The sequence below is a fragment of the Sus scrofa genome, unplaced genomic scaffold (assembly GCF_000003025.6).
Source record: "Sus scrofa isolate TJ Tabasco breed Duroc unplaced genomic scaffold, Sscrofa11.1 Contig35, whole genome shotgun sequence".
Classification (NCBI taxonomy): Eukaryota; Metazoa; Chordata; class Mammalia; order Artiodactyla; family Suidae; genus Sus; species Sus scrofa.
In genome coordinates this window covers 13,489-29,744 of record NW_018085184.1, presented here as the reverse complement: position 1 = coordinate 29,744, position 16,256 = coordinate 13,489, and the positions used below count along the sequence as shown (strand labels likewise).

The following is a 16,256-nucleotide window of genomic DNA, read 5'->3' as shown; positions in this document are numbered from 1 at the left end:
GAGTATGGCACTGGGAATAGGGATGAGGGAGGTAAACCATGAAACAGTCAGAAAGCTGACAAAACCAATGGTGAGAGCTACTGGTAAAGGTAGGGAAAAGTGGGGAAGGAGGTCAGGTTACTGAGAAATGTAAATGCCACCCTGAGGAATCTGAATTTCTCTTAGATCCATCAGAAATGTCTTCCAGGAGCAGAGTAATACGATCATATCTTTCAGAAATCTGACATTGCAAAACTAACTGGAAAGAGAGCCAAAGCAAGAAGAACTTCAACCATTCACATGTGAGATGGGGAGAACTGAAACTGGAGAAGAGGAGAGGAGTGCACCTATGAGCAACACTTAAAGAAAAATAATAATAAGTTGTAACCATCGAATAATAAAAAGAATATCATATTCCTGTGAGTTTCCAACATGTCATAATGAGTTCATGTCTCCAATACTTTAAAAAGTAGCTGACATAATTAGCCATTCACTAAACATCTTCATTAGGTTTTTAATATAATGAAGTACATTCATATGTAATAGGCTAATTATTTATTTCTAATGAATTAATAAATAGAGCCATTAAAATTGGATTTATTTTCTAACATTACAAATACTGAATTATAGAAACCATACAAACAAAGCACTTTAGATTCCTACATATATTGTTTTATTTTAGTTTAGTTTAGTTTAGTTATTTATCTATTTTTGTTTTTAGGACCACACCACAGCATAAGGAGGTTCCCAGAATAGGGATCTAATTGGAGCTTCAGCTGCCAGCCTATGCCACAGCCACAGAAACTTGGGATCCAAGCCACCTCTGCAACCTACACCACAGCTCATGGCAATGCCAGCTCCCTCACCCACTGAGCAAGGCCAGAAATGGAACCCATATCCTCATGGATACTAGTAGGATTTGTATCTACTGCACTGAAAAGGGAACACTTGATTCCTACATATTTGGTGAGCAAACAGGAATCTATGGAACAAAAATTTTGAGAAGCTCTATATTAATGGATGTTGTATATTCTGTATTCACTCTCCATTTTAGGGAATATTTTTAGTTATTAGACTTGCATGCATTGATTTTGTCTCCCTTTGCTAATGGTGCCAAAATGTTTGTTACACATTTTTGCACCATTCACCCACAGCCCTTTGAGATCTGTAAAGGGGAGGTTATATGACTTATTTGGGAACAATGAGACAAATGAGATGATCTTCTAAGAGTTTCTGGGAAAGATGTGTCCTTTATTTTAAGAGACATCCACAAAATAAGTAGCACTTCTCCCTTGGAATGTCATGGTGTTAGGATATGAAACCTGGCACTGTTTTGCCAAGAAGTAGGAAACCAACCTAGAGATGAAATCTATACACAATGAAGGGTATCACTGAGGGAATCACAGAGAAAAGACCCAGGGTCCCTAGAATAAATGTTCCCTCTGGTTGTAAAAGCCAATAGACCTTCTTAGTGTTCATGTTTGTTTGGAAAAGATGCTTTGTTTGAAAATTGAATAAATTCTAACTAATATATTTATGTCTTTGCCTAATTCATATATTTTCAAACTGTATAATAAATTATCTTTAAACATTATTTAGCGTAGAAATAACTTTATAGCATTATGCATTTAATGATTCAGCACATCTGCGAAGTCTTTTATTTTCAGTGTTAAATTTTAATTCCAATCTCATTTCCCATTCCCTTTATACTACCTTAAAGTATCTCTGATATCATAAATGAATACATGTCCGCCACCCTAGTTTACTATCCATATTTTAATTAGGTCTTGCTTTTCAAGTTTCCAGACTGTTACCTTCCCTTAGGCTTCTTCTTTTCCTCCAGTGTGTCACTTACTATAATCCTACTCATCCTGAAAATTTCATCTGAAATAACACTTCCCAAAAAGAATCTTTTTTCTTCCACATCTCCATTCACTTCCATCACCATGTTTTTATACATCACTTTCATTACACTTTTTAATAACATAGGCTGAATTGCCTTCTGGTTAGCAATACATGTCTCTTCCTCCCCACTAGATTATGAGCTTTGTCAGGATCCATTGATAAAACCTTAGCACTTCTCCTGTGCTCATTCTACCCCATCTCTTCTAGCACACTTTATATTGTAAGTATTTGATGAAGTTTAAACAGAACTGAAAGTTTAAATATCAATGCAGCATACATTGGGAATCTAGCTCAGTTTGTTCTCAGGAGCCCAAAATACCTATGACGTGACCCATCACTTATGGAAATTTAGCAAACACTTTTATAAAAAGCACATGATGAGTTAACACATTATAAAGTAAGAAATGCATCATAGCAGGTAACTATTAAGATGATAAGGATCAGCAAATTCAATTTCATTTCAAGGATCTAGGAATGCCCCCATCAAGATTTGATTTGAGATCAAGAATGAGTAGATAGAGATGAAAAGACAGGTTGAAAAATGTGTTTTTTGTTGAAGGAAACTTTAAGATTAAATGAATGAAGTAAGTGAACACAGGCAATGTGAAGGGAAAAACATGGCCAAGGGTCATATCCTGAGGGAAGAAGAAGAAAGCAAGGTCACATGTAAAGTTCGGACAGACTGTGGAGCATCTGTAATACCAAAATCCAAAAATGGATTTGTCTGAAAACTAATGAAAGACCATTTCATATTCTTGAACAGGGAAGTACATTTTTTCCTTTCATCTGACTGAATGAAATATTTGTTGCTTACTGTAAATTGCCATATATTATCAAGGTGTTATAAATGTAGAATTAACATAACAGAGAAATCCATTCCCTCCTAATTCTATATGCTAATGGCAGCAGAGGGGAAGAAACTAACTATAGTGCACTAACAACTTAACATGTACTACAATGAAAAGTGACTACTGGCATGAAGTGGAAAAAATCAGAGTAAAATGGTAGAGGTGGCTGGGGAAATCTGAAAAGTAAGAACCATCTAGGTAATCCATATATGGTACTAAATAATATCAGAGTTGCCAACTACGTTTGCAAAAATCAACTCACAGGTGACCCTCTGATTAAACTACCACAGCTTCTAGTCTTCTCTCAAAATTATAACCATCTTTCATAAAATGTGTTAATTCTCCCAGTAAAAAAAAGAAGTCAAACCAGCATGAGACCCCTTCCTGCTCAGATAGCTCTTATGCAGCCTATAAACAGATTTTAAAAATGAGGTAAGTTACCTAATAATCAAGGAGTGATCATCAAATGCTCTTATTGACCTTAGCAATGGTAATTTGCTTTGGCCTCATTATCTCAGAGGGCATCCTGATGTGTGTTGGCAACTGAATCTCCCCACAGAGATATACTGATGTCCCTCCGAGGATATCCCTAAGGATCTGATGAAATAGTTTAACTTCTCATTGTAAAGAAAACAATTTTCAACTCTAACCTGTTGTTTTTCCCATATATTCACTATTTAAATCCCACATGTTCTGGAGAATAAGGTCTATATTCTGAAATTCTATGAGATTCATCATTATAAAACAACATGAGGTGTTAACACAACTTTATTCACTGAAATATAGGTAAGGGAAATATTCACGTTTTTATTTTAATATTGGCATACATTAATATTTACTTATCTAAGGTATTTTGCTGTTGTCAGATTTCAGCTACTCAGTTATCTTTTTGCTCTTCTCAAAACTGAAGGCCAGGGAGAAACTAGAAGAGATTCAAACCGCAAAACATTCTCACCTTGTCTGATTATAATTTGGACCTGAACACACAGGTAAGGACACAAACTTACTGTGTTAAATAATTCAGGAACTTGCTTAGTGGAATAATTAGAGTGGTTAACATTTAGTATTTTAAAATAAACAAATAAAATTTTCAGCCAGGGTCTTTATTTTAATATTTGATTATGGAAAAACAAAACATACTCAAAATGGAATTCATAAGACATAATACTCAATTGTACTAGTAGATCACTAAATAATGATAGAAGTTAGCCTCTTAAAGAAAATTAAAATTGCTTCTCAAAAATGGATTAAGATTTAAAGGGTTTTCTATTTTTCTAAATGCTAGAAACCTTAAGTATAAAGGTAAACTTCATTTTATTAGCTTTGAATCCACTGCAACATACTTCAGAAAATCTTACATAATTTTCTTAGAAACATAAAAATAGATCATTCAACTCAGATAAGAAATACTAATTTTTTTATAATGTATAAATTACTGAAAATATTGGATATATAACATTGCATAGGTCTAAGGTTTTATAACATGTTGATTTGATACAATTGTAGATGATAATATCGTTCCAATTGCAGCATTAGCTAACACCCTATCATATCATGTAATTTCCATTTCTTCTTATAGTGGGAATAATTGAGATCTAGTCTCTTAACAGTTTTGATGATTATAGTACCATATTATTTATATTCACCACAGTCGATCTCCCAGACTTATTTGCTTATTAGTTGCAAGTATGCACCATGAACACTCTCTCTCCTATATTCCGACATCTAGAGCCCCTGGTAACCTCTATTTAATCTATCATGAGTGAAGCAATTTACTTTCCCACCACGATTTTCTCCCACATTCTCTATTCTCCACATACTAGGCAATATTGTTAACCTCTTGTCTTCTTGATGACAAGCACTCTGACATGTGTCAGGTAATACCTCATGGTTTTTACTTGCATTTCTCTAAGGATTAGTGGTGCTGTACATCTTTTCATAGGTCTGTTGCCCACCTGGATAGCTTTTGTAAAAACATCTTTTCAGTTCTTCTGTCCATTTCTTAATCTGAATATTCGTACTTTTTTCATTGAGTTGTATGAGTTTTACATACTTTGGATAATAACATTAATTTTTTAAAAATGATGAGTTTTGGTAATTCTCTTTGTAGAATCGTCTTCAGAATTAACACATTTAAAAATATTCTGTAAAATTATCCTTAATTCTTTTAAATTATGACGTTTGACAATCCTCTTTGTAGAATCGTCTTCAAAATGGACTCAATTTGTGGAAGTGGTGGCTAAGCATTTCTGTAAGGACCACCAAAGAAGTCATTAAGGAACATTGGTCAGAAATCCAACAAGGGCAGAGGGAGAGCCTTATCTACTTGTGCATCCCACTTTCTCTCTGTCTCAATAATCCATATATTTTCCAAATTAGAATCTTATATCTCCATAGTTCCAGTCACAACAAATTAGCTATGACTTGGGATAACCACACTATGACAACAGAGTTTATCCTCACAGAATTGACAGATAACCCACAACTGAAGATTTTTCTGTTTCTCGTGTTCCTTACCATCTATCTGATCACCATGGTGGGAAACCTTGGTCTGGTGGCACTGATAGTTACAGAGCGTCATCTTCACACGCCAATGTACATCTTTCTGAGTAATCTTGCTCTGATGGATTCCTGTTGTTCTTGTGCCATTACCCCAAAGATGCTAGAGAATTTCTTCTCTAAGAGCAGAATTATTTCCCTGTATGAATGCATGGCACAATTTTATTTTTTCTGCTTTGCCGAAACTGCAGACTGCTTCCTCCTGGCAGCCATGGCCTATGATCGCTTTATGGCCATCTGCAACCCACTGCAGTACCACGCCATGATGTCCAAGAAACTATGCATTAAGATGACCACAGGAGCTTACATAGCTGGAAACCTGCACTCCATGATTCATGTCGGGCTTCTGTTTAGATTAACTTTCTGTGGGCGTCATCAAATCCATCATTTTCTTTGTGATATAGTTCCTTTAATCCGACTTTCCTGTGTTGACCCTTATATCAATGAATTCATGATGTTTATCTTGTCTGGGTCAATTCAAACCTTCACTATTACCATAGTAATAATGTCTTACCTTTGCATCCTTTTTATAATTTTCAAAATGAAATCCAACAAGGGTACAGGGAAAGCCTTATCTACATGTGCATCCCACTTTCTCTCTGTCTCAATATTCTATGGATGTCTTCTCTTCATGTTCATTCGACCAAACTCAGTTAAAGAAGAAAATAAAGATATACCTGTTTCTGTTTTTTATACTATAGTGATTCCTTTATTAAACCCTTTTATCTATAGTCTAAGAAACAAAGAAGTATTAAAAGTCATGAAACAAATTATGAAGATGTCATAATATCCTGAAAATATAATTTCCTGTGTTCCATATTATTTAATTTGATTAATTATTTTTCAAAGTCATGGAATACTGAGAAGGTGTAAAATAACTACATTCTATATTAAAAATTATTAAAACATGATAGGTGTATGAGACACATTCAGAAATGAGAGATTGTTTTAAAATATATGCCAAAATCTAATCTTATACATTCCATCCAGGAGCGAACTAAAATTTTGCCAGGGTGTAATTGTGTACAATAACAACTATTTGTTTCAGATTATAATGAGTTATAATTTTCAACCAATCCAACAGAGACTAGGAATAGAAATCAGTAACAGAAAGGTAGCCTCAGTTTTATATTGGTGGCAAATTTCTAAAATCCCAAGGCATAATCATTTGAAAACGCCCATATTCTGAGTTCCCATTTACCAGTCCCTTCTTGAGCAACGCCATGTGCCAAAAAAACTAGAGGTTTCAATTTGATTCTCAGTTTTGAATTCATTCAAGAGATTAAGTTTATATATGAATTTATGGAGAATATATATTCCTAATAAGGAACATGCTCATCTTGAATATTAGACAACTTTCTCTCAGGTTCTCTCAAAGCGTTCTGAATATGTGGCCATTTATCAACCTGTAGTTGAAATTGATGTTATTCATTTTGAACACCCTATGATTGTACATGTTCATGTACTTTGACCAGTTTTCCATCATATATGACAGTGTGATGTCTGAATTTAATAATTAAAAAGGCTTTTTTCCTCTCCTATTATTACTTGCCTTCCTTACTATTACGAATATTAATAACCAGGACTGAACTACAATATTCAGTATTGATAAATGCATAGCATTATGGCAGTCCACCACAGGAACATCTTTGTCTGCCCCGGGGCAAGCTCTCAGGCATCTTGGTGCCTCTTGTGAGGCCATGGTCAACGAATGCATACTACTACAGCCATTGTGGCCTCTGAGGTGGACAGAGCCTGCCACCATAAATGGTGGTGTGAACAGGCACTGCCTGCAGCCCCAGTCACCTCAGGGATTATCACCGCCAAGGAGGGCCTTGCAAACAAGAGCCACCTGTTGCCCTCAGCCCCCTGGACATCCACACACCTTGCCATCGATGCTGGCAAGGGTCTGGGCATAGCCCACAGATCCCTGAAGGTAACTGTCAGTGCTCAGGACCCTGTAGCCAGGAGCAGCCTGTGCCCCCGCCTCCCAGTGTGTCCTCACCACTACCAAAGGCCCAGCAAACAGGCACTGGCTATATGCACTGCTGATTGCATCATCCTGCTTGGAGCACATGCAGGTCATACCTGTGCACATCCACCATCCATGGGATTATGGGCTGCAAACACGGAGGAAACAGACAGCAAATATCAAAACCAAAAGCAGCCCTCACAGCCAAAACATACAAACTAAATACTAAACCCTCACAAGCTACCCAGGGACAATTCCACATGCAAATAACCCTCCAAGACCACAGCAGATTAAAAGAGGATTCTAAAGGTAGTAGGAGAAATAACAAAGAGTTGGTTCTAAGGGAACACCCACCCATAAGGCTCTGAGCCTATTTCTTTACAGAAATGTTACAGGCCAGCCAGAAGAGAGTGGCATGATATATTCAAATTTCTACACTTGATCTCAGCCAAAAGCCTGAGAAGTGATATGTTCAAATTTCTAAAAGGGAAAAGTTTTCAGCCTAGACTATTCTACCCAGCAACATTAGCATTTAACATAGGAGAAATAAGGAAATTCTCTGACAAGCCAAAACTCAAAAGAATAAGCCATAATAAACCCATTCTAAAAGAAATACTGAAAGGTCTCCTCTAAACAGGAAGGAAGTAAGAATACACAGGATGAAGGATATCACAATAGGAAAGTAATCACTTAAATAAGCCAGTATAGACATCTAACAGAAAAAAAAAACTATTTCTGAAAGCAATGATAAATAAGGGGACAGAAAGAGGATAACTGTCATGATGTAAAAAGGGATATCAAAATCATAAAATGTGGGGAAGGAAAGTAAGAAAATCTAGACTCTTTTTTTAGAATGTGTTTGAGCCTATATGACTCTCAGTCTAAAGCAAGCAGAGACAGAAAGGAGTTCACATATGTGAAAAAGTGGGTAGCCACAAGTCAAAACCAAATAATACATTCACAAAAACTAATAAGAACATGAGACACACACACAAAATAAAAGGAACTCATCCAACCAAAACAAGAAAAAGAAAGGAACAAGGGAAAAACATAGAATCAACAGAACACAAGCTTTCAAACACATGAATACATATCTATCAATAATTACCTTAAATTTCAATGGACTGAATGCTCCAATCAAAAGACAAGACAGTGGAAGACTGGATTTAGGAGGGGAAAAAAGCCTACAACAGGCTGCCTATAAAAGACTCACCATAGGGTAATGAAACATGTACATTGAAAGTGAGTGGATGGAAGAAGATATTTCATGTGATTGGAAAAGACAGGGAATCAGGAGCCTCAATATGCATATCAGAAAAAAACAGACTTTAAAAAGAAGGCCATTGAGAAAGAGAAAGACGGACACTATTTTCTGGTACAAGTATTAACCCACAGAAAGAATATTATACTTATCAATATATATGCCCCTAATATGGGAGCACACAAATACATACAACAAGTATAAACAGGCATAAAAGTAGAAATTGATGGGGAATACAATAACAGTAGGAGATTTTAACACCTCACTCATATCAATGGACAGATCTTCTACACAGAAATCAGTAAGACAACAGAGATCCTAAATGACACAATAGAACAATTATAATTAAGTGATATTTTCAGGACATTATATCCAAAATAAATGAAGACCAAAAAGCCAGAATATACATTCTTTTCAAGTACACATGGAATATTCTCTGGATTGACCACACCCTGGGGCACAAAACTAACCTAAACCAATCTAAGAATACAGAAATTATTTCAAGCTTCTTCCCTAACCATAACGGCATGAAACTAGAAATTAACAGCAGGAAAAGAAATGCAAAATACCTGACAGCATGGAGACTAAACAACATGCTACTAAGAAATCAATGGAGCAATGAGGAAATCAAGAAGGAAATTAAAAATACCTTGATACAAATGACAGTGAAAACACACCATTCAAAATTGATGGGATGCCTCATAAGGCATTCTTAGAGGGAAGATCGTAGTGATGTAAGCCTTCCTCAACAAAGAAAAACATCTCAAAGCAATAACTTAAACTACCACCAAAAAAAAAAAATAGAAAAATACAAGAAAATCCTAAGGTCAGCAGAAGGAAGGAAATAATAGGGTCTAAAGATCAGAGAGGGAGTCAAAACAGTAGGGATTCAAAAGCAACAGAAACAGATCATTACAATCAAGAGGTGGTTCTCTGAGTGGGTAAACAAACCTGAAATACATCAGGCAAGATGCACCAAGAGGAGAGAGTAAGGACCCAAATTAAAAAAAAAAAATAAGAAGTGAGAAATTATAAATCTAACAGATAGTGTAGAAATATAAAATAATCAGAGAACACTAGGAACAATTGTATATGCCAACAAATTTGACAACCCAGAAGAAATGGACAATTTTGGTCTCAAGGCACATGCTAGACAAGGTGAATTTAATAAACATAGACAGAATATTCCATCTAAAAGAAACAGAATACACATCCTCAAGTACACATAAAATACTCTCCAAGAGAGATCACATGTTGGTCCATAAAATAATTACCAATATACTAAAGAACACTGGAGAAAAAAAAAACATGGAAAACTTCTCATACTGCAATGGTATGAGGTCAGTTGTAAGAAAACTGGAAAATTCATACAAATAAGGGGGGATTTAACAACATGTTACATAATAGCCCAGGTGACAGAGAAGTAATCAATAGGAAATTTAAAAATCCTTTGGGATAAAAATGGGAGTGCATCATGTTACAAAAAAGGAGTTATAGCGTAACTATGATTATGAAATGCAACAAGCATATACTAAGAATGAAGTACATTGTGATAAATGCCTATATGAATGTACAAGAAAGACAGCAAATAAATGCCCTAGCTGTGCAACTCAAAGAAATAGGGAAAGAAGAAGCAATAATGTTCAATGTCATTGGAAGCAGAGAAAAATAAAAAAGAACATAAAGACTAGAAAAACCATAACAACATGAGTGAAAATGTGCTGACTTTGATAAAGAATACACAAAACTGACAAATCACTAGATAAACTAAAAAAAAAATGATAGGACTCAAAGTGAGAAATGAGAGAAACTGACACCAGAGAAATACACAGGAACATAAGCGAACATAGTGAAGAGTTATATGGCAATAAATTGGAAAATCTAGAGGAAATGGATAAATTCACAGAAACATACACCTTCCCAAGACTGGACCAGGAAGAAATAGAAATTTGGAACAGAATGACTACTAGGAATAGACTGAGTCAGTAATAAAAAAACAACCATGAAACAAATCCAGGATGAGATGGTTACACTGGTGAAGTTCTCATATTAAAGAAAATTAATACCAATCCTAGAGGGAGATCAAGACCATAGAGTAAGAGGATGTGGAACTCACCTCTCCCAATGAACACATAAAAATACACATCTATATGGGGAAAACTTCTCCTTGAAAACTAACTGGAAAATGGCACGATGGTCCCTGTAAAGCCAAGGCATTAAGGAAGACACCCACTTATTGGACAAGAAGGAAATAAAAGTGATTAGTTTGGAATCTCTACCTGGGAGGAGATTCTTACTAAAAGGGAAATTTACTGGGTAGACATCCACCCTTAGCAGTGAGTGGGCCAAATAACTGATTGGGCATCCTGGTCTCGAGGCTCTATGTGGAGGATACAAGCCACCCTTTGCTGGCTAGAAATTCCCTGGGACAAAAAGCAATGCTTTAGAAGCCTGGATATTGCTCATGAGCAGAACACTTGTGCTGACTAACACCTGACATGGGGAACTGAGAGGTCTTCTCCACTCACTGTCAGGGTTCCCATGATTGCCTGGCCACATAGCCCTGACTGAGCCAAATGAAAACTGCAGCCTTACTTCCATCACTTCACTTTGCAGAACTGGATCTAGAGCAACAAGCACCATAAAAACACTTGACTGTCAGATGTAAATGCAAAGGTGGTGCTGGGCAGAGCCCAGGTGGGCCAGTGTTGCCCATCGCTGGCAATTATTCAAAAGGCACCTCAGAAATTGCCCAGAGCTCTGACAGCAGCTGCTCTATCACAGCTCTTCCCTGATACATGCAGGAAGAACTTACAGGACCTCCCTGCCTTGTGGGAAGTTTCCACAACACAGAAGGAAAAGCAGGTCTGGGAAGAGTCATCAACTCTGAGAAACAGAGGAGACCTGCTCCAAAGCAGGATGGAAAGAGGTGTTCCCTAGCACCTGCCAAGTGTCCCTCAGTAGGCTTGCCATGGGCCCCAAACCATATCTACTGAGTGATCCAGACTTGCTCAGTTTACATCATAATGATGTACCAGATCTGGATCAGCCAATACTCAACCACGGAACCCGCAAGCAACCCAGTCCAGGGGCAGAGCTTAGGTAGGATGGTTATAGCCACTGCTCTGTTTGTGCTTAGTCATGTGTCATTTCAGAAGCCATCTAAATATCTGAAAGTGACTATTCTGTCACAGCTAAGCTCCCAACACTACCAAGAGTCCACACAGGCCCCCACCAGCCCTGAAAAATGGTTCTGAACAGAGCGGGGTCCTCAGTGGAGGAGGCAGGAGGCAGTGACTGACTGAGACCAAGGGGACTTGCATCCAAGGCTGTGTCTGAGAAGAGCTACAGATGTCTATATATGTAGTATGGCAAACCTGCATCTGTGCACTGGAGGCAATGGCTTCAGCACTCTCCTCCCTTAAAGCAAAGGACTTAGTGCAGGGAGAGCAGAAAACACATAAACAAAGGTAGCACAGCCAGCTCAAGCCCAATCCTCAGGGCTTCTGCTCCAACAACTTGTAATTAGAGTTCACCACTGACAGAGTGGTGAGAGCCAAAGAGCACAGAGGAGAGTCCACCTCATACACAGCACTAGAATCAGAACAACCATCTCCAGCCCCAGTCTCTCTCTAGGCGACAGCTGCCAGCACACTCTGAGGAAATATGGCCCTGGCATCCATATCCAGTCCAGCTCTTCCAACAAAGGCATGCAATCGGTACTGCAAAAGTCTTGTGTTGGAGTTCATCCTTTTGTTCAAGATCATAAGAGGTAATTGTTGGCCTAATCTTACACAGACAGACAAGTTAAGCTAAATGAAAAGGCAGAAGAACTAGTCTTAACTGAAAGAGCAAGAGAAAAAATAAATAATAAAAATATCAATAAAGAGTTTAACAGACAAACAATTCAAAACATATGTAAAAAAAGTTTAAATGGAATTATGGAAAATTATTATTCTAAACACAGAATATTTGAATTTTATTGGAGTACAGCTGACTTACAATGCTGTGTTAGTTTCCAGTATACACCAAAGTGAATCATATTTATATAATTTTATTTATATATCTCATATATATCCATATATATGTTTGTATATATATAAAATCTGTCATTGCTGTGTCTGTGGCAGAGGCTGGCAGCTACAGCTCCAATTGGATCCCTCGACCAGGACCTTCCATATGCCATGGTGCAGCCCTAACCACAAAAAAAAAAAAAAAAAAAAAAAAAAAGACATCACCAGAAACACAAAATGCCAGCGACAAGAGTTACAGCTATAGAATGATATTAACTTAAATGATTCACCATTTAAAAAAAGCAGATACAATACAGGGCTACATTTAGGAAGACCATAGTAGCCACACATCAGAAACCTAATATAAATATACAAAAATCAAAAAGGAATACAATACAAGCATACTCCTCAATAAAACCATAAAGCCACCAATAAGAAAGAAATAAGATGGAAAGAATGAACAGGAAAAATCTACAAACACAACCAGAAATCAAGTAATAAACAAGTAATAAAACAATCATAAGTACATTCTTATCAATAATTACTTTGAGTATCAATAGAATGAATGCTCAGATCAAAAGGCACAGGTTAGCTGCTTGAATCAAAAACAAGACCATTTAATACACTGCCTTTAAGAGATTCACTTCTGGGGAATGATACAGAAAGACTGAAGATGAGAGGATGCAAAATGACTTGCATTTCATGGAAATGGAAATGACAAGTAAGCAGGAGTAGCAATAATAATAATAGACAAAAAAAGGCTAATACAAAAGGTATAGTAAAATGCAAAGAACAGTATTATGTAATGATAAGAACATCAATAAAAGAAAAGGATATTACACTCAGAGCACCTAAATATATAACCAAATCATAACCAATACAAAGGGAGAAATTGACAATAATAAAATAACCATAGGGGACCTTAACACCCTCACTTACAACAGAGGATGTGTCATCCGGAGAGAAAATCATCAAGATATATGTACTCGTAATGATACAACAGACCAGTAAGACCTAAAGGTATCTATAGAACAGTCAATTCAAAAACATCTAAAAACACATTCTTTGAAGGGCACATGGAATGTTCTTTAGGTGAGATCACATGATGATCCATAAAACAAATCTCAAAAAATTTAAGGGGATAGAAACTATATCACCTTTTTTTTTTTTCTTCAGTCACAATGGTGTGAAAGTAGAAACAATTAGGGAAAGGAAAATGAGAAGGAAACAACATGGGAAAACTAAACAACACTCCATGAAAAAAAAAAAAACAGTGGGTTGATGAAGAAATCAAAGACAAATGAAAATGGATACACAACATACCAAAACATATGGAATGCAGCAAAACAGTCCCAAGAGGTAAGTTTAAATTAATAAAGGCCTACCTCAAGAATTTTTTAAAAGTTTTCATTTTGCAACGTAGCTTACTAGCTAAAAGTATTAGAAAGCAGAATAAAGTCCAGAGTCAGTGGAAGGAAGGACATAATAAAGACCAGAGAGGAAGCAGAAAAAAGAAACAATAGAGACCAAAAACAATAGAAAATATCAATTAAGACAAGAAATGAATTGTTGAAAAGATTTAGAAAATTCATAGAACCTTAGCCAGCCTTGCCATGAAGAAAAAGAGAGGACCCAATCAAACAAAATAAGAAATGAAAAGGAGAAATTACACCTGATACCAGAGAGATACAAAAACATCGTAAGAGAACAATATGAAGAGTTTTATGACATCAAATTGAACAACCTAGAGGAAAGACAAAGTTCTAAAACCATTCAGCCAGCAAAGTTGAATAGTGAAGAAACAGATAATTTGAACAGATGGATCACTAGCAGTGAAATCAAGTTTTTAATGAAAAAAGAAAACAACTCAGTAAACAAAATTCATGGACCAGATGGTTTCACGGGGGGATCATATCAAAAATAGACAGAAGAACTAAAATGTATTTTTCTCAAACTATTCCAAACAATTTAAATGGAGGAGATACTCCCAAGTCATTTCTATGAGGCCAACATTACCTTGACATCAAAATCAAAGACAATATAGAAAGGAAAATTATAGGCAAATATCATTGATGAATATAGATGCAAAATCATCAACACGATATTAGCAAACTAAACTCAACAGTACATACAAAAGTCACAAAGTAGTCAATTTGGACTTATTTGAGGGTTACAAGCATGTTTCAACATTTGCAAATCAAGCACTGTGACATACCACATTAGCAAAAGGAAAGATAAAAACTACATGATCATCCAAATAGACGAAAAAAGCATATAACTAAATTCAACCTACATTCATGATAAAAACACTTATCGAAGTGAGAGGGAACATACTCAACATAATAAAGGCCATTTATTATAAACTCTTCTCACAGGCAGCTGTTGCTCTGATATGACCCCTAGCCTGGGACCTCCATATGCCAGGGGTATGGCCCTAAAAAGCAAAAAAAAAAAAAAGAAAAAAAATCATACTCAATGGTAAAAAGCAAAAAGCTGTCCTCTAAATTCAAGAATACACAATGATGCTCTTTCTTACCATTTCCACTAAATATAAGACTGTAAGTTCTATCCAGAGCCGTCAGGCAAAAAATAAATAAAGTAAAAGGCATGCAAATTGGAAAGAAGTAAAACTGCTACTATTTGTCAAGGACATAGTATTATGTAGAGAAAACCCTAAAGACTCCACCACAAAAAAAAACTATTACAATTAATAAATGAAATCAACACTGAATATAAGATTGAAAGTGCTATCCAGAGCAGTCAGGCAAAAAATAAATAATCATTGAGTATGATTTTTTTTTTTTTTTTGCTTAGGGCCATACCCCTGGCATATGGAGGTCCCATGCAAATTGGAAAGGAAGAAGTAAAACTGGTACTACTTGTCAGTGATATGGTATTATGTACAGAAAACCCTAAAGACTCCACCACAACAAAAAAAAACTATTACAATTATTCAATGAATTCATCAATGTTGGAGGATAAAACATTAATATGTTAAATCTGTTGCTTTTTCATACACTGAAAATAAAATATCAGAACGAGAAAGGTAAAAAAAAAAACATCTGATTTAAAACCACATCTAAAAGAATAAAACACTCAGGAATTAACTTAACCAGGGACATGAAACAAACATGTATATGCTGAACACTTTAAACCATTGATGAAGAAAATTGAAGTTGACTCAAAGAAATGGAAAGTTATCTAGTGCTCTTGGTCTGGGAGAATTAATTCTATTAAAATGGCCCTACTAACCAAAGCAATCTACAGATTTAATGCAATTCCTATCAAAATACTCAGGACATTTTCCACAGAAGTAGAACAAATAATCCCCAAATTCATAAGGAACCAAAATGACACAAATAGGCACAGCAATCTTGGGAAAAAAGAACAAAATTGAAGGCATAACTCTCTCAGACTTCAGACTCTATTACAAAGCTACAGTAATTAAAACAGCATAGACTGGCACAATAATAGGCACACACATCAACAGAACAAAATGGAGAGCCCAGAAATAAACTCATACACTTATGGTCAATTAATATGACAAGAGACAGAAGGATCAAGATGGCAGAGGAGTTAGACATCAGGCTCACATTTCCCACAAGCAAATCAAGAAAAAAAAACACATCTAAATTTAAGACAATTCACACAGAACATCTACTGAACGCTGGCAGAAGAACTTAAACCTCCAAAAAGACAAGAAACTAGTGACATACTGG

At 36.0% G+C, this 16,256-nt stretch overlaps 1 protein-coding gene across 1 annotated transcript; it reads left to right on the top strand.

Annotated features, from left to right (window-relative positions):
* Positions 1–5,151: 5,151 nt before the first annotated feature.
* On the top strand, positions 5,152–6,078 carry LOC110258718 (olfactory receptor 5K1-like). Its single transcript, XM_021081990.1, has one exon. The coding sequence runs from the start codon at positions 5,152–5,154 to the stop codon at positions 6,076–6,078; it is 927 nt and encodes a 308-aa protein (XP_020937649.1).
* The last annotated feature ends 10,178 nt before the right edge of the window (positions 6,079–16,256 follow it).